This window comes from Simochromis diagramma, unplaced genomic scaffold (assembly GCF_900408965.1).
Source record: "Simochromis diagramma unplaced genomic scaffold, fSimDia1.1 OVJJ01000545.1, whole genome shotgun sequence".
Taxonomy (NCBI): Eukaryota; Metazoa; Chordata; class Actinopteri; order Cichliformes; family Cichlidae; genus Simochromis; species Simochromis diagramma.
The window spans coordinates 2,557,415-2,578,336 of record NW_024387371.1 but is presented as its reverse complement, the minus strand read 5'-3'; the positions used below and the strand labels follow the sequence as shown (position 1 = coordinate 2,578,336).

At 39.4% G+C, this 20,922-nt stretch overlaps 3 protein-coding genes across 11 annotated transcripts; all 3 read left to right on the top strand.

Moving 5' to 3' along the window:
• The first annotated feature begins 419 nt into the window (after positions 1–419).
• LOC120719051 (cytosolic sulfotransferase 3-like) lies at positions 420–6,526 on the top strand. 5 transcript variants are annotated; one of them, XM_040007918.1, is made up of 8 exons: positions 420–859; positions 2,475–2,613; positions 2,865–2,993; positions 3,408–3,508; positions 3,769–3,895; positions 3,987–4,084; positions 5,826–6,000; positions 6,108–6,526. In XM_040007918.1, the coding sequence occupies exons 2-8, from the start codon at positions 2,475–2,477 to the stop codon at positions 6,230–6,232; spliced, it is 894 nt and encodes a 297-aa protein (XP_039863852.1). In that variant the 5' UTR covers positions 420–859; the 3' UTR covers positions 6,233–6,526. The 5 variants fall into 5 exon arrangements, with proteins under 5 accessions (XP_039863852.1, XP_039863851.1, XP_039863847.1 ...); XM_040007917.1 differs by lacking the exon at positions 420–859 and adding an exon at positions 868–1,033; XM_040007913.1 differs by lacking the exon at positions 420–859 and adding an exon at positions 1,041–1,943.
• Positions 6,527–7,615: 1,089 nt separating this feature from the next.
• Positions 7,616–14,339, top strand: LOC120719052 (cytosolic sulfotransferase 3-like). The gene is made up of 8 exons (XM_040007919.1): positions 7,616–7,664; positions 8,619–8,757; positions 8,993–9,121; positions 9,478–9,578; positions 9,663–9,789; positions 11,487–11,584; positions 12,911–13,085; positions 13,458–14,339. Exons 1-8 carry the CDS (start codon positions 7,662–7,664, stop codon positions 13,568–13,570), a joined length of 885 nt encoding a protein of 294 aa, XP_039863853.1. The 5' UTR covers positions 7,616–7,661; the 3' UTR covers positions 13,571–14,339.
• A 587-nt stretch (positions 14,340–14,926) lies between these two features.
• Positions 14,927–19,299, top strand: LOC120719056 (cytosolic sulfotransferase 3-like). 5 transcript variants are annotated; one of them, XM_040007927.1, is made up of 9 exons: positions 15,037–15,055; positions 15,273–15,304; positions 16,703–16,841; positions 17,179–17,307; positions 17,403–17,503; positions 17,587–17,713; positions 17,802–17,896; positions 18,730–18,904; positions 19,009–19,299. In XM_040007927.1, exons 3-9 carry the CDS (start codon positions 16,703–16,705, stop codon positions 19,119–19,121), a joined length of 879 nt encoding a protein of 292 aa, XP_039863861.1. In that variant the 5' UTR covers positions 15,037–15,055; positions 15,273–15,304; the 3' UTR covers positions 19,122–19,299. The 5 variants fall into 5 exon arrangements, with proteins under 5 accessions (XP_039863859.1, XP_039863863.1, XP_039863861.1 ...); XM_040007925.1 differs by lacking the exon at positions 15,273–15,304 and having other exon boundaries at positions 14,927–15,055; XM_040007929.1 differs by lacking the exon at positions 15,273–15,304 and having other exon boundaries at positions 14,958–15,055; positions 16,685–16,841.
• The last annotated feature ends 1,623 nt before the right edge of the window (positions 19,300–20,922 follow it).

Sequence of the window (20,922 nt, the reverse complement as noted above, 5' to 3'; positions counted from 1 at the left end):
AGTTCCCAGATGGTACAGTGGACACATGTGTGACTGCTGTGATTAAAGCATCTTTCTTTCAGCTTAACGAGTGAACCGTCAGCTCGTTCAAACACACGTTAAAGTCCGTTTGGCTCGACACCACCGAACAGAGGCAGCAATATAACATAGCTAACATTAACAGTGCAGTGGATCCTGCTTGTGCTGTGATATTCAGGACTGCAAACCGAGCAGCATCACTGACTTTCAGCTTGTTGTGTTTGTGGATATTTTACTGACTTTAATTATCCATAAAATCATCACATTCTCTGTAAGATTAAAATCATCTATTGAACAGCGTATATTTTAAAGTAAAGGCTTTAAAACCAAGTAAACGCTGAAAGTACAAACATCGCTAATGTCACATAACTTTGCCGATATGCGGCCAACAGTAATGTTTTAATGTTCTTCATTATTAAACATTTGCACATAAATAAGTGACATAATATTCAGTACTTACTTTTAGAAGTTTACTCTTCGACCGAGCCTCTTCCGCCGTTTTTTCGGCAATATTATCCACACCCACCGCCCCGCTATGAAGTCTGGGATATGTTGGGCAATGGAGGATACACGGATCCATCCTTAAAATTCAGGGAAATGAAGGACGCATTTGAGGGCCGCATTTCGAGCAGCCTTCGTCGCGTCGCTGGGACGTAATCGGCCTTTAAGGCTGCAGACCCTGTCAAACAGCAGCACTCATGCAATTGTTTTGCTCCAGGTGTTGGGCCAAAGTGATCGTCGGGCAGAACGTGATTGCCGTCCGCGGGAGCGCGCGGAGCTGCTTAAAGCTGTAGCGCGCAGATTACTTACAGCTACATCCGTGCAACTGATATAAAGTGCGGTAAGCTGTAGACAGCTTCAAACTTTGTGCTCCTATAGTTTGGGCGAGTTATACTGAGTAAATAATTAACTCGTCCACTTTAAGTCAGTGTTATTGCTGGAATTAATGATTAAACCTGTGGGTTAAATCCCTTGCTCACAACTTCATGTCAGTTGGTAGGAGTGATCCTAGAAGGTAAGTAAGCTTCATAATCTTGTGTTACCAACAATCTGCTGTGTTTTTACTTTACAAACATTTGTAAAGGAATTAAACATGTTCTGTTTAAAATACATTCAGTAAATATTACTGTGTGTCTGAATCAGTGTGGTGGAGGTGAAATGTTGTAATTTTGGTGTTTACAGATTCTACCAATGCTGCAGTGCACATGTCGTAATTAGTCATCCTTTTCGTACTGGCAGCTGACTGTTTTTGCACTTACTTGAATGAAGCAATTCAAATGAATTTTGAACTACATTTCTAAAATTTGCATCAAAGTCAGCTTTATTGTCAAAAACCATATACACAGGTCATACACAGGAATTTGAAGTTTCAATGCTCCCACAGCCCTCGGTGTACACTAAAACAATATAAAGATTAAAATAAGTCTTATGTACGACACAATACAATACAATACAAAACAGTTTCCAACACAGTCAGAGTGCTTGTGGGCAAGAGTTCGTGTGCAAGTGGGGTGGGGGAGTCAGTAAAGGGTGATGGTGGAGGTTCAGAGTTTTGTAAGTCTGGGAGGTGGGCAGGGTTAAAAGGGGAGAGGTGGATGCAGGTCTGTAGTTCTGTGTGTGAGAGTGGAGAGGGACAGAGCAGGGAGAAAATTCAGCATCCTGACAGCCTGATGGACGAAGCTGTCTCTCAGTCTGCTGGTTCTAGCCCAGAGGGTCTTCAGTCTCTTTCCTGATGGCAGCAAACTGAAGAAACTGTTGGACGGATGGTGGAGTCACCAGTAATGCACCTGACAGCTTCTCGGGTGAGGCGGATGCAGTAGATGTCCTGGAGGGAAGAAAGAGAATTGCCCATGATCCTCTCTGCTGCTCTCACTACTCATTGTAACTTTTTCAGACGGGAGCCACACCACACAGTGATGCAGCTGGTGAGGATACTCTCAACCGTGCCTCTGTAGGAGGTGCTCGTAATGGGGTTTGAGGCTCTTGGTTTCCTCAGTTTGTGGAGGAAGTAGAGTGATTGTTGGGCTTTACTGATGGAACACTAAGTATACTTACTGTTACTACTTAGTAACAACATGAATGCTGGAAGGTGAACACACCACAGTTGCAAAGGTATAAGGGTACTGGGTATACAAACTGTAGGATTGATTAGGTGTGCAGGATCAGACCAGCAACACTAAAATACCAAACAAAAATGACAAGATGAGCCTCAACAGATGTCATGATATGTATATCAATTCTTTAGACCTGTGAGGAGAAGAACCACCAGTCAGCCTGCCTTAAACCCTGACAACAGGACAGCAGGTGTGACCAAAAGAGGGGTACCTATGAAATCTGTACTTACAAACTGAATCACAGCCATTAACCATCATGAAACATCCAGTTTGCCATTTTGGTCATCAGTTTTTAGGGCAAGAGAAAACATGAGAGACTTTTAAAACAAGTCATTCTCACAGATGGAGGTGCCGCTTCGACCAGAAATGTTTGACTTCCATGGAGTCTCCATGACCAACATCATCACTGACAACTGGGACAACGTACAAAACTTCAAAGCAAGACCAGATGATATTCTTATCTCTACGTACCCTAAAGCAGGTACTGATGTGGTGTGTGCAAGAGTGTGGAGCTTATCTAATTATAAAATAACTTTTTTTGTTAAAAAAAAATAATTTTAATGTTGGTGTCTGAGTTCATAGGATTCCCACTAAACGGTATACATCCATGAGTTCAGTGTAACCTGAAAAATACAAAAATGATGCTGAGTGTCTTAATTTGGGTTATGGAGCTTATATCTTCATAGTTTGGTATCCCACTGAACAATATGCATTTATCTGTTTCAACCTCAGGAACCACATGGGTCTCTTACATCCTAGATCTTCTGTATTTTGAGAACATGGATCCAGATCGTCAGACATCCATCCCTCTTCATGAAAGAGTGCCCTTCCTGGAGATCTGCGTACCTCCTCTACCTTCAGGTTGAATCTTGTGACCACCTTCAATTAGCCATATTTGTATTAAGTCAGAACCAAAAGTTAGTTTCACTTTGGTGTACTTGTACATTAAGGTATCATTAGAACTGTTCAGACAGAAAAATATTCCAAAAATGTTTGAAATAGGTTCAGTCTTTTTGTCTGACATCTGTTTTGTTTACATGCCATCATTCTGTGACACGTTTTGTTAGAGTTAGTTATAATATAATGTAGTATAAGGTAGTATAGTAGTTTAGTATAGTATAATGTGTAGTAATTAATGTTGTTGAGCTATGCTATAATAAAAAAGCCAATCATTGTATTTTAACAGTTACAAGTTATTCCTTCTTATCATTTAGGGAAAGACTTGGCAGACAAGCTTGATTGCAAATGATTCCTTCTTATCTCTACCTTACTCAGGTACCGATTTGGCAGACAAGCTTCCCACCACTCCTCGTCTCATTAAAACTCATCTGCCAGTCCAGTTTGTACCAAAATCCTTCTGGGAGCAGTGCTGCAGGGTAAAAATCATGTAAACCTGTAGTCGTTTTGTCCCTCTGTGGGGGGTCACTCCCACTAGGTTTATATCTGGGACTCTCCACCATTTGAAGCTTCTCGGATGAGAGGTGAAACGTCTTCAAGCAACTTAAAGTCCAGACGCTTTTCTTTGCAAGCTCCTTTGACTACGATGACCTGGATGACTGAGAACCTTCACAGACTCATAGAGACATGAGATTTATGAAATCCACAGAGTATAATTTAGTTTTGCCTCTTTCTGTAGGTGGTTTATATGGCCCGCAATGCAAAAGACAATGTAGTGTCCTATTTCCACTTTAACCGCATGAACAGTGCCCTGCCAGAACCAGGAGACTGGAGCACCTTTCTGCAGGACTTCATGGAGGGAAAGAGTGAGTTCTGTTTAGTTTTAGTGTAAAGGAAAAATAATATCATCATATTTCCCATGTTAACGTTCCTCTGTGTGTTGTTCTGTGTCTGCAGGGGTTTATGGATCGTGGTATGACCATGTGAACGGCTGGTGGGAGAAGAAGCAAACTTATTCAGATTTTCACTACATGTTCTATGAAGATTTGATTGAGGTACAGCACCAAGTTTGGCTAACGTGTGCCAACTGACAGTTATGTCATCTGCATCAACCACATTTTCACTCTTCATAGCAGTTCTTGCTTCCTCCTCACTAATCCTCTGAACTTCCTGATTCACTACCTGTTTTCCATCTGTCCGCTGCCTCTCATATTCTTCGTTCATCAACTCCTCGGAGAACTCCTTCCACTTCTCCACACACACTCTTTATTTGTTAGTACAGTTCCATCTCGATACAGATACTTACTTATCCTCACCTGCTACACATCCTTTCCAGCAAAATCCTTCTAGCAAGCAGGTGAGTGTTCCAGCTACAGTAAGTCCTTTTACAGGTTACAGGTATTGATGGGACTGAAGGCAGGACAGAAATCCTCAAAGTCCCAGAGAGAGAACATAGAATAGGAATCCAGATGAGGAATGAAGTGGCTACAGCAGAGAGAACACAATATTGATTCATAGAAAACTAAGTGCAGAATTCTAACAATGAAAGTCTGATTACCATCACTGAGGTGAAGATGACCTGGTGGTGTTCTGCTGCCCACCCAGATATCAAATACAGTGGAGGAAGAAAGGAAGGTGTAGGAAGGACTGACCAGAGAGCAAAGCTCTGTCCAAAGGTGGAGCCTACCACGCCACGTGAAACTCAAAGACATGTTAAAAACACAACAAAAGACAAAGAATTATCCATCCTGCCCCAGCTTGACAAGAACTTGACCACTCTGGTATGGAAATCTCCGATATCCATATTATCTCTGTTGATGATATGGATGCTTAATTTGGTAAAAGATTTATGATATATACCCTTCCTTCCTGATGCAACACTCCCCATTTATCTGGCATTGGACCTGACATTAGGAGTATGATAGCTTGTGGTCCCCGGGTGGGTTATGTCCAAGAAATGTAGTGCTCATTATCTGTTTCTGATACATAAACTTCAAATAAAGAGGACATTATTTTATCACAACATATGCACACATGCATAAGGGTGCAAAATAGCCAGTCAATGAAATTTGCCTCTTTGGTAATGGTGCGTTTTTTCAGTTTTTGGCCTGAGATGTGCAAAGCTGGTAGAGACATACCCTAAAAGACTGGCAGCTGTAATTGCAGCAAAAGGTGGTTCTACAAAGTATTGACTCAGGGGGCTGAATAATTATGCACACCCCACTTTTCAGTTATTTATTTGTAAAAAATGTTTGGAACCATGTATGATTTTCGTTCCACTTCTCACGTGTACACCACTTTGTGTTGGTCTTTTACGCGGAATTCCAATAAAACTGATTCATGTTTGTGGCTGTAATGTGACAAAATGTGGAAAAGTTCAAGGGGGCCGAATACTTTTGCAAGCCACTGTAGATGTAGTATCAGAAGTTTAAACATTAACCAGCTACAAGTGAGCATTTATTTATTGCCATCATTACTAATAATTAAGAAAAAAAGATCAAATTTGACATCTTCAAATTGAAAGTTCATAAAAAATAAAGAAACACGTAAATGAAATCTGTTTTTTTGTTAATCTTGAAGGTTTGAAGTTTTAAGATGCATAAAAAAAAATCAAAATTGTCACATATTTAAAGGGAAGTCTGTCGAATCCTAATATCTCCCAAGGAGAGCATCTCACACCGAATTTGTCATGATGAAAAAGTATTATAGTCATACAGTACTACAGACCAAAAGAAGAAAAATTTAGGGATGAAACATCTCTTTTAAACTCATTCATATTTTCATTTATGTGAACAGGACTATGAAAAAGAAATAGACCGACTGTGTTCCTTCCTTGGTTTGTCTCCATCAGCTGAAGAGAAGGAAAGAATCAGAGCCAGTGTGACGTTTGACAGCATGAAGCAAAACAAGATGACCAACTATACCACAGCTCGCAAGCTGAACCACGAGGTTTCTCCTTTTATGAGAAAAGGTACAACTGCCTGCTGGGAAACTTTAGTTTTTTCTCAGTATAGGCACCAATATATGTTCAGTTTATCATTAGGTTAATCAAATACTTTTAATGTTCTCCTTCTACAGGAAAAGTTGGTGACTGGAAGAACCACTTCACTGTGGCCCAGAATGAGCAGTTTGATGAAGACTACAAGAAGAAGATGAAGAATCCTGATTTGAAGTTTCGCTGTGAAATTCAAAGAGCGGGCTAGAGCTGAGAAGTGATATGCAATTAAATAGTTAAGAATAAATCAAATATTAAGCCTGAACAACTAAATTCTCTTACATTGTGGTGCTGTTGGCTATCTATCAGCATAACCTCCCAGGACCTGGCATCCACATATGTGGACATCACATTTTGGGTTGTGGAGACCAAAATACTAAATTGCTCTGCAAGAATCTGATATCTACTAATGAAGACATTATACTGCCACTGTTCTATTGAAACTTAAAATGAATGTCCTCTTATGAGGATCCCATTTTTCTCAAAAACAAAAATCAGGTAATTCTTTGTTTTTACATTCATCAGGTCCCAATCGGCCCAAATAGCAAAGAGAAATTAAAAATGCATGCCATGAAAGAGTTCGGGTCTTAGGAGGTTAAGAAAAAGGAGGATGAAGGAACATGTGTCATTTTTACTGAAAATATTTAACTGATTGTTAATGGTTGGTTTGTTTGACTTTATGCTACTGGGTTTGAAATTAAGAGACCCAGCTGGGCATGACGGTGGGAAGAAGCTGGAGTACCAGGAGCAAATCCACACAGGAACCAGAGTTCATTTTGTGTAATTTCCCAGCTTAAAAAACATTTATCCTCAACTTAAAAACTACACTACCTGAATAAACTAAACTTTGTTTATTTCTCAAATGAATATGTTCCAGTACTTAATAATTTGGCCACACGTAAAGTGTAACGTGGGAATGCATAGGTTGCCTATATAGAATCATAGATCTGGTATGAATCAAGAAAGAGAAGCAGAAAACTTTTTACATTCACAGAGTTATGGCAAGCAGCTCTCAGCTGTGTAGAGATAGTAGGCTGCTGTTGTATGTTGGATTTCATTTTTATTAAACACAGCTGTTTTAATTCTGTTAAAAGGCTTGTGTTTTTATTCTTCTGTCATCTATGTGCAGGTTATTGCAGTGTTTACTCTTTTGTACAGCAAAACAGTCAATCCAGCCTTCAGCCTGTTCATTATTTATTTATTTATTTTGGTCGAGTTGAATGAACCTGCCTTATCTGACTTCATAGCACTGGTTCAGTATAAATGCACACATTTCAGAAAATGGTGCGGTGTGTTCCAGTGAACAAAAAAGATCTTTTGTTTGGAAGACAGAAAAAAAACCTACACGTGACTTTGAACAATATTCAACAGAATACACATGCCATGCTGTCTGATGTATATGTTTTAAATGTGCTGCATTTTTGCTTTTTCATTTGACATGTTAATGAACAGCAATAAAAATGTTATTTTTCTAACTTCTAACGTTATCTTTCTAAAGTTTGGTCCAAATATACTGAGCAAATACTGAACTCCTTCACTTTAGGTCTGAGTCATTGCTGAAATTAATGATTAAACCGTCGAGTCACGTGCCCTCTTCACAATTTCAAGATTACGTTAGTTGGTAGGAGTGATCCCAGATGGTAAGCAAGCCTTGTAATCATGTGTTACCAACATTAAATCTTCTGTGCCTTTACAAAAATATTTTGTTTGCATTAAAACGTCCTTGTTTTAAATACTTAAACACTAAAATGTAACGTAAGAATGAAATAAATGTGTCTTATTCAGTGTGGTTAGAGAACTCAGCTGGAGGGGAAATGTTGTAATTCTGGTGTTTCCTGATTCTACCAATGCTGGAGTGCACGAGTTGACTTTAACTTACATCATCTCATGTCTCTCCTCCTCTCTGTAAAAAGCAGTAAAGCCGAAAATGTTCACCTTATTATTTATCATTATTGTACTGTCAGCTGACTGTTTTTGCACTTACTTGAATGAACCTCTTTGTGACTAACATGACCGATATTCACAGAGCAATGTTAATATTATTCAGAGTTTTATTAAGCTAGTACAACAAACAAAAAAAACAAGGTGAGCAACACAAAGCTCAGGCAGAATCCAGACAGACAAGGTCCAAACTGCAATCAGAAAGTGAATAGTAAAAACATAAATGCTCTCATAAAAAAGAAAACACTACAGTTGCAAAGGTTAAACTGGCAAAGGTGATGATGGTAAGTTAGAGGTATAATTTCAGTAGGACTTATTAGTGTTGCAGGAACAAATCGTCTCCACTAAACCTGGAAACAACAACCAAACAAAAAGCAGAGACAGCAACTCCAGAATGTTGAATTAATGGATTAATGCAGACCTTCATCAGCTCTCTTATTAAAAGAAGAAACCAAATCAAGCACCTGGATTCTTCCATGACTTTAAATCACAGATGAGCTGCAACAGTGTGTGACCAAAAGGGTCTCGATGAAACTTCTAGTTTCAGCATAGTCATCAACTCTGGTTTTAAAAACCAGAGGTTGCAAAACATAAGTTATTGTGCAAGTAACAGAAGGATTGGGAAAACATGAAAAAACAAGTCATTCTCACAGATGGAGGGGCTACATCGGCCACAACTGTTTGACTTCCATGGAGTCTCCATGACCAATGCTTTCACTGACAACTGGGACAACGTACAGAACTTCAAAGCAAGACCAGATGATATTGTTATCGCTACGTACCCTAAAGCAGGTTTGTTAGTTAGTTAGTTACTTACTTAGGTTATAAAATTGTTAGTGCTTTTTAAATAACGTTTTCCCATTTTAATGTTAACGTGCAAGTTAATAGGTTTCCGACTTTACAGTGTGCATTGGCTTAAAGACACTATAAGGATGCTATCTGACTGTGTTCATTTGGATTATGGGGCTTATATCATCATGTGCTGATATCACACCAAACAATATGCATTTATCCGTTTCGCACCCAGGAACCACATGGGTCTCTTACATCATAGATCTTCTGTATTTTGGGCACATGGGTCCAGACCGTCAGACATCCATCCCTCTTCATGACAGAGTGCCCTTTCTGGAGCTCTACGTACCTTTTCTACCTTCAGGTTGAATCTTGTGACCACCTTCAATTAGCCATATTTGTATTAGACCAGATCCAAAAGCTCAATGGCCTAATTTCACTTTGGTGTACTTATTTGTCATTAGAACTGTTCAGTCAAAAGGATATTCAAAAAACATTCTGAATCAGGTTACAAATAGTTACAACTACAAATATAGCCTTTGTTCAACAGCTTTGTGATGGTTCTGGCAGTTTTATTGGTGTGTAAATCTGTTAAGTTAGTCATAGCACCTCAAAAACACAATGTTTGGGCAATTCATGTTGTTGATCTGTGGTATATAAAGAAATCTATCTTTGCATGTTCTGTTGCAAACGGTTCCTTCTTATCTCTACCTTACTCAGGTACCGATTTGGCAGACAAGCTTCCCACCACTCCTCGTCTCATTAAAACTCATCTACCAGTCCAGTTTGTACCAAAGTCTTTCTGGGAACAGCGCTGCAGGGTAAAAGCACACATACCTGTAGTCATAGAGACATGGGATTTATGAAACCCACAGAGTATAATTCAGCGTTTCCTCTTTTTGTAGGTGGTCTATGTGGCCCGCAATGCAAAAGACAATGCAGTGTCCTATTTTCACTTTGAACGCATGAACAGTGGCCTGCCAGAACCAGGAGACTGGAGCACCTTCCTGCAGGACTTCATGGAGGGAAAAAGTGAGTTTAATTTATTTTTAGTGTTAAGGACAAAACATACAGTGGGGCAAAAAAGTATTTAGTCAGCCACCGATTGTGCAAGTTCCCCCACCTAAAATGATGACAGAGGTCAGTAATTTGCACCAGAGGTACACTTCAACTGTGAGAGACAGAATGTGAAAAAAAAATCCATGAATCCACATGGTAGGATTTGTAAAGAATTTATTCGTAAATCAGGGTGGAAAATAAGTATTTGGTCAATAACAAAAATACAACTCAATACTTTGTAACATAACCTTTGTTGGCAATAACAGAGGTCAAACGTTTACTATAGGTCTTTACCAGGTTTGCACACACAGTAGCTGGTATTTTGGCCCATTCCTCCATGCAGATCTTCTCGAGAGCAGTGATGTTTTGGGGCTGTCGCCGAGCAACACGGACTTTCAACTCCCGCCACAGATTTTCTATGGGGTTGAGGTCTGGAGACTGGCTAGGCCACTCCAGGACTTTCAAATGCTTCTTACGGAGCCACTCCTTTGTTGCCCGGGCGGTGTGTTTTGGATCATTGTCATGTTGGAAGACCCAGCCTCGTTTCATCTTCAAAGTTCTCACTGATGGAAGGAGGTTTTGGCTCAAAGTCTCACGATACATGGCCCCATTCATTCTGTCCTTAACACGGATCAGTCGTCCTGTCCCCTTGGCAGAAAAACAGCCCCATAGCATGATGTTTCCACCCCCATGCTTCACAGTAGGTATGGTGTTCTTGGGATGCAACTCAGTATTCTTCTTCCTCCAAACACGACGAGTTGAGTTTATACCAAAAAGTTCTACTTTGGTTTCATCTGACCACATGACATTCTCCCAATCCTCTGCTGTATCATCCATGTGCTCTCTGGCAAACTTCAGACGGGCCTGGACATGCACTGGCTTCAGCAGCGGAACACGTCTGGCACTGCGGGATTTGATTCCCTGCCGTTGTAGTGTGTTACTGATGGTGACCTTTGTTACTTTGGTCCCAGCTCTCTGCAGGTCATTCACCAGGTCCCCCCGTGTGGTTCTGGGATCTTTGCTCACCGTTCTCATGATCATTTTGACCCCACGGGATGAGATCTTGCGTGGAGCCCCAGATCGAGGGAGATTATCAGTGGTCTTGTATGTCTTCCATTTTCTGATGATTGCTCCCACAGTTGATTTTTTCACACCAAGCTGCTTGCCTATTGTAGATTCACTCTTCCCAGTCTGGTGCAGGTCTACAATACTTTTCCTGGTGTCCTTCGAAAGCTCTTTGGTCTTGGCCATGGCGGAGTTTGGAGTCTGACTGTTTGAGGCTGTGGACAGGTGTCTTTTATACAGATGATGAGTTCAAACAGGTGCCATTCATACAGGTAACGAGTGGGGGACAGAAAAGCTTCTTACAGAAGACGTTACAGGTCTGTGAGAGCCAGAGATTTTCCTTGTTTGAGGTGACCAAATACTTATTTTCCACCCTAATTTACGAATAAATTCTTTACAAATCCTACCATGTGGATTCATGGATTTTTTTTTCACATTCTGTCTCTCACAGTTGACGTGTACCTCTGGTGCAAATTACTGACCTCTGTCATCATTTTAAGTGGGGGAACTTGCACAATCGGTGGCTGACTAAATACTTTTTTGCCCCACTGTATTATCACATTTCCTGTATAAACATTCCTTTGTGTGTTGTTCTGTGTCTGCAGAGGTTTTTGGATCGTGGTATGACCATGTGAACGGCTGGTGGGAGAAGAAACAAACTCATTCAAATTTTCACTACATGTTCTATGAAGATTTGATTGAGGTACAGTAAGTTTGGCTAACATGTGTGCCATTTTTGACAGAGATCTTAATATTTAAAATTATCATATAACAAAGGATGTTAAATATGAGGCTGCCAGGCAGGAGGAAAATGTGAAAACCAGAAAGAGTATTCATGGATTTAGTAAAAGAGGACATATGTGTATGATAGAGGAGGATGCTAGGGATAGGGGAGATGATCCACTGTGTCATCCATTGCAAACAAAAAGTGGCACAAAGTCAGTCCCTGAAATAATTTGCATCTTGAACCTATTTGTCACACCTACTGACCGACTTACTGTCCTCATAAATGTTGTGCACCACCCTCACAAACTACTCCCCTGAATTCCTCATAGAGTACCACAGTTCCTCTCTTGTCTCCCACATATGCCTTCTCCACATCCACAAAGATACAGAGCAACTACTTTTGACCTTCTCTACACTCTCAAAGCAAACATTACATCTGTAGTGCTCTGTCTGCTGCTCTCACTGCTGCTCGTTGATCGCCACCTCTCTTCTTAATCTAGCTTCAGTCACTCTTTCCCATATGTTCATGCTATAGATCATTAACTTTATCCCTCTGTAGTTACCACAGCTCTGTACATCCCCCTTGTTCTTTAAAACACATCTTCTCCATTTCTCAGGCAACTCTCATTCTCCAGGATGTTAAACAATTTGATTAAAAAGTCCACTCCTCTCTCTTGTAGACATCTCCATACCTCAACAGGTATGTCATCTGGACCACCTGCCTTTCCACTCTTCATCCACTTCATAGATGCACTACTTCTTCTGCATGTCCTGATTCACTATAAGTCCTCAATCCAATCTCCTTCCTCTCTTCTCTTCATTCATTAACTCAGCATATTCTCCTCACTTGTTAATACATTTCTGTCTCTATCCTTAACCACCCGCCTAACCAGTCGATAGGCGTTTATTGTTAACCCAGCCCCTGACTTGTTTGGTATGGAAATCTTAACTTTGAAAATCTGCATATTTGATCTGGCAAAGATTGGGTTATGTCTGAAAACTGTAGTTCGCTGAATTGTTTCTGATGCATAAACTGCAAAAAAAGAAAACCTCAGATCCGAGGTTTAATAATAATAAAGAAAATACAAAGAATGGTCAAAGTCTGACGTCTTTAAATTAAAAATTCACAGAGAATGAACAAAGACACAGACAACTAAAATGTGTTTTCACAAGTCAATTTATGTTTTCCCTAGTGCTATAAATAAATATCACTAGAGAGCAGAAGAAAAAAAAACATACATTTCATGTTGGAGTGAACTGTCCCTTCTAAACTTATTCATATTTTCAATATTGATGTTAACAGGACTATGAAAAAGAAATAGACCGACTGTGTTCCTTCCTTGGTTTGTCTCCTTCAGTTGAAGAGAAGGAAAGAGTCAGAGCCAGTGTGATGTTTGACAGCATGAAACAAAACAAGATGACCAACTATTCCACAGTTCCTGTGATGAACCAAGAGGTGTCTCCTTTCATGAGAAAAGGTACAACTGCCTGCTGGCAACATTTGTTTCTCAGTATTTGCTCAGTCCAGTAGTGCTGATCAAATACACTTTTTCTTACACCCTGTCCCGTCTGGCAGCTTTTGTGATCAGAATTGTGATCTGAATGAACTCTGGTGCCAGCCCCAGCCACACACACACACACACACACACACACACACACACACACACACACACACACACACACACAGACACAGACCATTTACTCACTCACTTTCACCCACTAATGACACATGACACACACAAACACTTAATGTTGAAGGAGTGTTAGGTGGGTGTGTCGTGGAGCGTGAGCGTACAGGACAAGTATGACTGTGGGATTGATCAAATACTCTGAATGTTCTCTTTCTCCAGGGAAAGTTGGTGACTGGAAGAACCACTTCACTGTGGCTCAGAATGAGCAGTTTGATGAAGACTACAAGAAGAAGATGAAGAATCCTGATCTAAAGTTTCGCTGTAAAATTTAGAGCCCTGGCTGAGCGTGATGGAGCTCTGAAGTTAACTAGTTGAGGATAAACCAAGTGTTGAGACAGATTAATTAGTATCCCTATTGTAGTATTAGTATTCCTATATTATAATGCTTATCCAGTTCAGGGTTGTGTGGCGACTCGAGCCCATCTCAGCTATCATAGGGTGAGGCAACAGTGCTAACCAACACACAACCATGGTGCCAAATAACGTATTAACTGAAATTGATTTGATTTTCTTATTTGATATGCTCCCATTTTGATTGTATTCAAAGAGATGCAAAAATGTCTGTTATTGTTATTATGTCTGTTATTGTTATTATGTCTGTTATTGTTATTATCCTTGGATAGCATGCTGTTCAGTAGTGTGTTTAATGTTTTGTGCAACAAAATAACCAAAACTGTTTGCGATTTTTGCTGATAGCATTGAATTAACAGATTTAATCTGGTTTATCTGAATTTATACTACTGGGTTTGGCATTAAAAAGCCCAGCTAGGCATGATGGAGCATTGAACAGATGTGTGCATGTCCCAACAAATAAATAACAATATATGTATGGATCATCAGAATTAACCACAATTTAACTGACATTCGTTTTGCTGTTTTTGCACTTGCACACACAGATAATAGCCATCTTAGAGGGTGACACAGGGAGACAAATAACCATTCATCTTCACATCCACAACAGTCTTTGGAATGTGGGAGGAAGCTAGAGTACCAGGAGAGTCCAAACATGACCCAGACTATTGGCTCATGTGGTGAAGGTGAAGTTAAGGACATCTGCCCTTAACTTCACTATTAAAAAACAACAACTAAATACTACATAACCATTCAGTAACAAATAAAGAATAAAAAGGTATATGGTAAATAGAGTTGTAAATACAGACACAACACGCAGACCTGGTATGAATCAAGCAAAAGAAGTAGAAAAGAGTCCTTTGCATTGCGGGCCACATAGACCAAGAGAGCTAGCATTCTCAGTCTTCTCATCTTCTTATTGTTATGTTGGGATGTTCAGAATAATTACATACAGCCTTTTAAAATATAATGAAAACCTCTCTTGCACTTCTTCAAAACAAGGCTGATGCTGAAACTTTTCAATGTGAACGGGACTGTGGCCAAAGAATAGGCCAACTGTGTTCCTTCCTTGATTTGTCTCCATAAGCTGAAGAAAAAGAAAACAGCCAGAGCCGGTGTGACCTTAGACAATATAAATCAAAACAAAATGGCCGACTACTCCACCTTCCAAACAATGAACCAGACTGTGTCGCCTTTCATAAGACCTGTGCACTCATACAGGTTTGGTTGCTTTTTTCTTTGGTCTGATCTCACTGTATACTATTGTGTTCATGTTTGAACAGTAATACTCACAGACACACATCTAAGGAAGTTGTGCAGTGTGTTAAAGTGAACGTTGTGCAACAAACAGATTTCTTTCTTCTGGAAGATCCAGACCCAACCGCAGTACAGAAATACTCAGCTTGGTGAGTGTGTAGTACATCAAGTAATATTCACTAGAACAAACATGCTAGACTGAAAGATGTGTATCTTTTAAAACTGTGGTGCTCTTTTGTTTTTGTTTGGCATAAATGGCCAGAAAAATCAAACTTTTCTAACTTCATGCTCACTCACTATATGCCTGAGTCATTGCTGAAATTAATGATTAACCGGCAAGTCACGCCTCTTGTTCACAATTTCAAGATTATGTCAGTCAGCAGGAGTAACGCAAGAAGGTAAGCAAGCTTTAGGATGTTTAGTTCCCAACAATAAATCTGTGGTTTTTACTTTATATACAAGTTATTTCATTTAGAAAACAAAATAAATATAAATGTTTATTATCTCTTTTTTTTTTTTTATTTAATTCGAATATTAATTAAGTTATTCTTTAAATTTCACCATGTGTCTTGCTTAGTGTGGTTGGTGAACACAGCTGAAAGGAAAATGTTGTAATTCTTGTGTTTCTCAGTTTTACAAATGCTGCAGTGTGTACTTTGACCTCTGGTTGCATGGCAAGCTGTTATTTATTATTTATTTATTATTTTTATAAATCTCTGTTAACCCTAAAATCATCAACTAATTAATTATTATTATTACATTAACTACTGATTTTTTTTATTGCAATTACTAGTTTAATTTTACTGATGACTCGTTATACCATCTTGCATCATGTCAATATGCCCAATATTCACAATTTCAAAATAATGTTAAGTTAGTTTAAAGCAACACAAAACCATGTGAGCAAACCAACAGAAGGCTGAGGCAGGAGCAGTCCTAGTAAAAACTAAAAAGCAGTAACACTGCAGTCACAAAGGTTAAAGTGGCAAAGGTGGTGTTGGTGAACTTACAGGTATAATTATTGTAGAGCTGATTAGTGGTGCAGGATCAAGCAGAGACAGCAGCTCCAGAATCTTAGATTAGCAAACTTTAACACTGGGATTTACACTTTATCAGATTATCAGATCTGTTATTAAAATGAGAAACTGGATGTGATTCTGATCCTTAAACTGATCTTTAAACTGAATCGCAGCCATTAAATGTATATCAGAGGTGCCTTTAACATGAAAATTCCAGTTTAGCATTTTGTTCATCACCTCTGATGTTTAAAACCTGAGGTCACAAGCTAGAGCTACATCTGCCACTGCATGATGATAATCAGTCAATAGTCCACAGCATGAAGCATATACTGTTTTAATTTTTATTTTATTTATAACATAAAGTGTTAAATGAAGGCATATATTAGGATTAGAGTGATTTTCTTTTACACTTCTGTGCTATCGTGCCACTTTCTGCCAAAAACCTCCCTCTGCTGGCCGTTAAAAATAATACAGATTTAAGGATTTACTTTTGCAGATAATCTGTTATTTCAATCAAAGACCCACAAACAGTTTTTCAAATGTGGACAGTTCCCAATGACCTTTTTTTAAACTTCCAGTGCCTCTCTTATGGAACAAAAAAGCATCATGTTTTCTAGACCGATGGAAGTTAAAAATATCACTTATGATCTGTGGGGGGAGAAGTCAGCCTACGCAGTTGTTAAAAATATTTTAAGCATAGCTTTATGTTGTTGCACAAGTAAGGACTGGAGAAAACACGACATACACTTTGATTTTAAGGGCAAATCATTCTCACAGATGGAGCTGCCACCTCGCCCACAACTGTTTGACTTCAATGGAGTCTCCATGACCAACATCTTCACTGACAATTGGGACAATATACAGAACTTCAAAGCAAGACCGGATGATATTCTTATCGCAACTTACCCTAAAGCAGGTACTGATCTGTATATAAAAGTATGCAGCTTATGTAATCATAGTATTTTTTTTGTGTGTGTGTTCATAAACAATTTTGCATTGATGTCCAAGTACACACACCCCACTTTTCAGTTATTTATTTGTAAAAAATGTTTGGAATCATGTATGATTTTCGTTCCACTTCTCACGTGTACACCACTTTGTGTTGGTCTTTCACGTGGAATTCCAATAAAATTGATTCATGTTTGTGGCTGTAATGTGACAAAATGTGGAAAAGTTCAAGGGGGCCGAATACTTTTGGAAGCCACTGTATGTTTACAGCTAAACATAAAATATTTTGTCCATTTCAACCTCAGGAACCACATGGGTCTCTTACATCCTAGATCTTCTGTATTTTGGGAACATGAGTCCAGACCGTCAGACATCCATCCCTGTTCATGACAGAGTTCCCTTCCTGGAGATCTGCTCACCTCCTCTACCTTCAGGTTGAATCGCGTGTCCACTGTCACTTTAAAATACATCAGACATTTACAATGTTTAGTATATTAACCTGTGGTCTCTAATCCTCCTGATAATTCAGGTGCAGACCTGGCAGACAAACTTCCCACCACTCCTCGTCTCATTAAAACTCATCTACCAGTCCAGTTTGTACCAAAGTCCTTCTGGGAGCAGCACTGCAAGGTCTTGCACATACACCCATAGCCACACAGATATGTGATTTATGAAACTCCCAGACCATAAATTAGTTTTATCTCTTTCTGTAGGTGGTCTATGTGGCCCGCAATGCAAAAGACAATGCAGTGTCCTATTTTCACTTTGACCGCATGAACCTTATCCAGCCAGAACCAGGAGACTGGAGCAGCTATCTGCAGGGTTTCATGGAGGGAAAGAGTGAGTTCAGTGTAGTTTTACAGCAAAGAGACCACACTATTTCATTTCCTGTATAAACATTCCTTTGTGTATCGATCTGTGGCTTCAGGGGTTTTTGGATCCTGGTATGACCATGTGAACGGCTGGTGGGAGAAGCAAAGTTATTCAAATCTCCACTACATGTTCTATGAAGATTTGATTGAGGTGAGCTGGGCTAACATGTGTACCATTTCCAACTGAGCTCTAACACTTTGTTTAATCATCACACGCCTTTTAGAAGATGCTTAAAATGCCAAACCAAACTCTCCGTTCAACTTAGAAATACTGTCTAAAAATGACATGCATCAATATTCTAATCCAATTACTACATTTTTCTGATGATACGTGGTAATATTTCTTAAACCAGGCTGTATTTTAGTCGTTCTTCGAGCACTGGGTGGTGTGCATTTTAATTCCACAGTGCAAGAAAAGCCAGCCAGAGCTGCAGATGGGTGTACAAAGAAAAAAAGCTATGACTCGTGAAGACTTTATAATGTTTGGTATCTCTGAAATTCACTGATTGCAAAAATTTCTCTAAACCATGTCCAATATATTTTGTTAATTGAATCCTTTTTGATGCATAAGTAACAAATAGAGAACACACTATTTTCCACCAAATCCTCATCCAGCGAACATCTCTGCTATGTGAAGGGGAAATCCCCACTCAGCATACACATATGCACACTAAAATGTGGGACCTGGCCAGTCAGCCAGCAAGATTTTTCCTCTTGTGTTCCTGGCAACATATCAGTTTTTAGCCTGAGATGCTAACCGTCTGTGTGGACTGTATTGGATCAATGATTTGTTGTAAACCTTGTAGACTTATTACCAAAAGTTTAAACATTTATGAATGTGCTACAAGTGAGTATTTATCTATTATCAACATTACTAAACCACAGATAAAGTAAATTGATTTATTGCATGTTAATCTAAAGGTTCTGAAATTTAGGAAACACAAAAGGGTAGAAAAAAATCATATCTAATTTTAATGTGAACAGGACTCTGAGCAAGAAATAGACCGACTGTGTTCCTTCCTTGGTTTGTCTCCATCACCTGAAGAGAAGGAAAGAGTCAGAGCCAGTGTGACATTTGACAGCATGAAACAAAACAAGATGACCAACTATACTTCAGTTCCAGTGATGAACCACAAGGTGTCTCCTTTCATGAGAAAAGGTACAACTTCCTGCTGGGCAACATTTTTTTCTCTATATGTATATCAGTGTGTGCTCCATTTATCATTAGGTTAATCAAATACTCTGAATGTTCTCCTTCTCCAGGGAAAGTTGGTGACTGGAAGAACCACTTCACTGTGGCCCAGAATGAGCAGTTTGATGAAGACTACAAGAAGAAAATGAAAAATCCTGATTTAAAGTTTAGATTTGAAATTTAAAGCCCCAGCTGGGCATGATGGAGTTCTGATCTGATGTAAGTTAAGAAAAATCAAATGTTATACTTGATTTATGTAATTTTCTTCCACTGTGATGCAGATGCATATAAATAACAAAACATGAAAAACAATTCATTGACACTGAGGTTTAACCAGAATAATAAAGAATTTTAAAAAATCACCAGTATGTCTCTTCTACTTGTGCCACAGCCTTTTGATGATGAAACTCTTTAATATGAACAGGGCTCTGAACAAGAAATACACAGACTGTGTCTTTATGAAATATGGATGGGCATGATGGAGCTCTGATGTGATATTTGTGTCAAGGAATAAATTTTTAATTTTATCAACATAACTATACAACTATATAACATAAAGACTTAGTGGAGGCCATGTATCCACAATGTTATGCTCATAGACATAAATCAGACCATAAACAATGATTGTGACTGAAATTAAACTTTAACCATCGAGCTTAACTTTCTCTCGAGACATACGGTGAACTTATGACGAAGCTTTGTCTTTCTACGAAGTAGAACTGTAGCAATGTCCTCCTTCTCAACATCCATGAATCCTCTCTGTGGTCTTCCTCTTTTCATCCTGCCCTGCCCAGCTTCACATTCAACATCCTCTGCCCAACATATCCACTATCCCTCCTCTGCACATATCCAAAGAATCTCAGCTTTTCCTCTCTAACCAACCACAGCCTCAAATCTTCTTTTTGTAATGCCACTAACATCAAACTATACATCATAGTCTTGTTGTTATCCTTCTGTCACAAATCACCTGTGAAACTCTTCATCTCTCTTTATACCATCCTTTCCTTTGGATGATTGACCCCATGTATTTAAACTTGCCCACGTGTCTCCCTCTCATTCACAGTATTCTACTGGTTGCTTCTGTTGACTATATTTCCTCTTCTCTCCAGAGCATACCTCCACCTCCCCCAGGCTCTCTTCTACCTCCTCCCTATTCTCCCTACAGATCATATCATAGTCCATGAAGACTCACATCTAACCTCATCTGTCAGCAGTTCAGCTTTCAGTCCCATGACCACTACAAACAAGAAGGGACTGAGAGCTGATCCCTGATGTAATCCCACCCCTGCCTTAATCCTAACTGTCACTCCAGATGCTGTCTCCAGATCCATAAAGACACAGTGAAAGTCCTTCTGCATGTTTTTCTACACTTCTCTATCAACACCCTCAAGAGAAACATCTGCAGTGCTCTGTCTCAGCATGAAGCCATATAGCTGCTCATTGATCATCTCCTCTGTTCTTGACTTAGATTCACAGTTATTTCACATATCTTAATGCTATGACTCATTAACTTTATCTCTCTGTAGTTACTAAAGCTCTGCACATCACCTTTGTGCTTTAAAAGTGGTAAAGTACACTTCTGCTCCATTCCTCAAGTGACTCTCATTCTCCAAGATATTTGTTAAACAATCTGATTAAAAAGTCCTAGACTTCTCCACACCTCCACAGGTATGTCATCTGGACCACCTGCCTTTCCACTTTTCATTCTTTTTAGGGCTGCCCTCACTTCCTCCTGACTTATCCTTTGGAAGCTCCTCAAAATCCTCCTTCCATCTTCTCAGCACACTAGCTTAACTCAGTAGTACATTTCCATCTCTATCCTTAATCAACCTAACCCGCTGCACATCCTTTCCAGTTCAATCTCTTTGCCTGTCCAGTCTCACTTACAGCTCGCTACAGGCCTCTTTCTTTTCCTTTGTCACCTCTCTCCCCCTTTTCTCACCTTAACCATACACTTAGCCTCCCAGTACTCCTGACTACTTTCT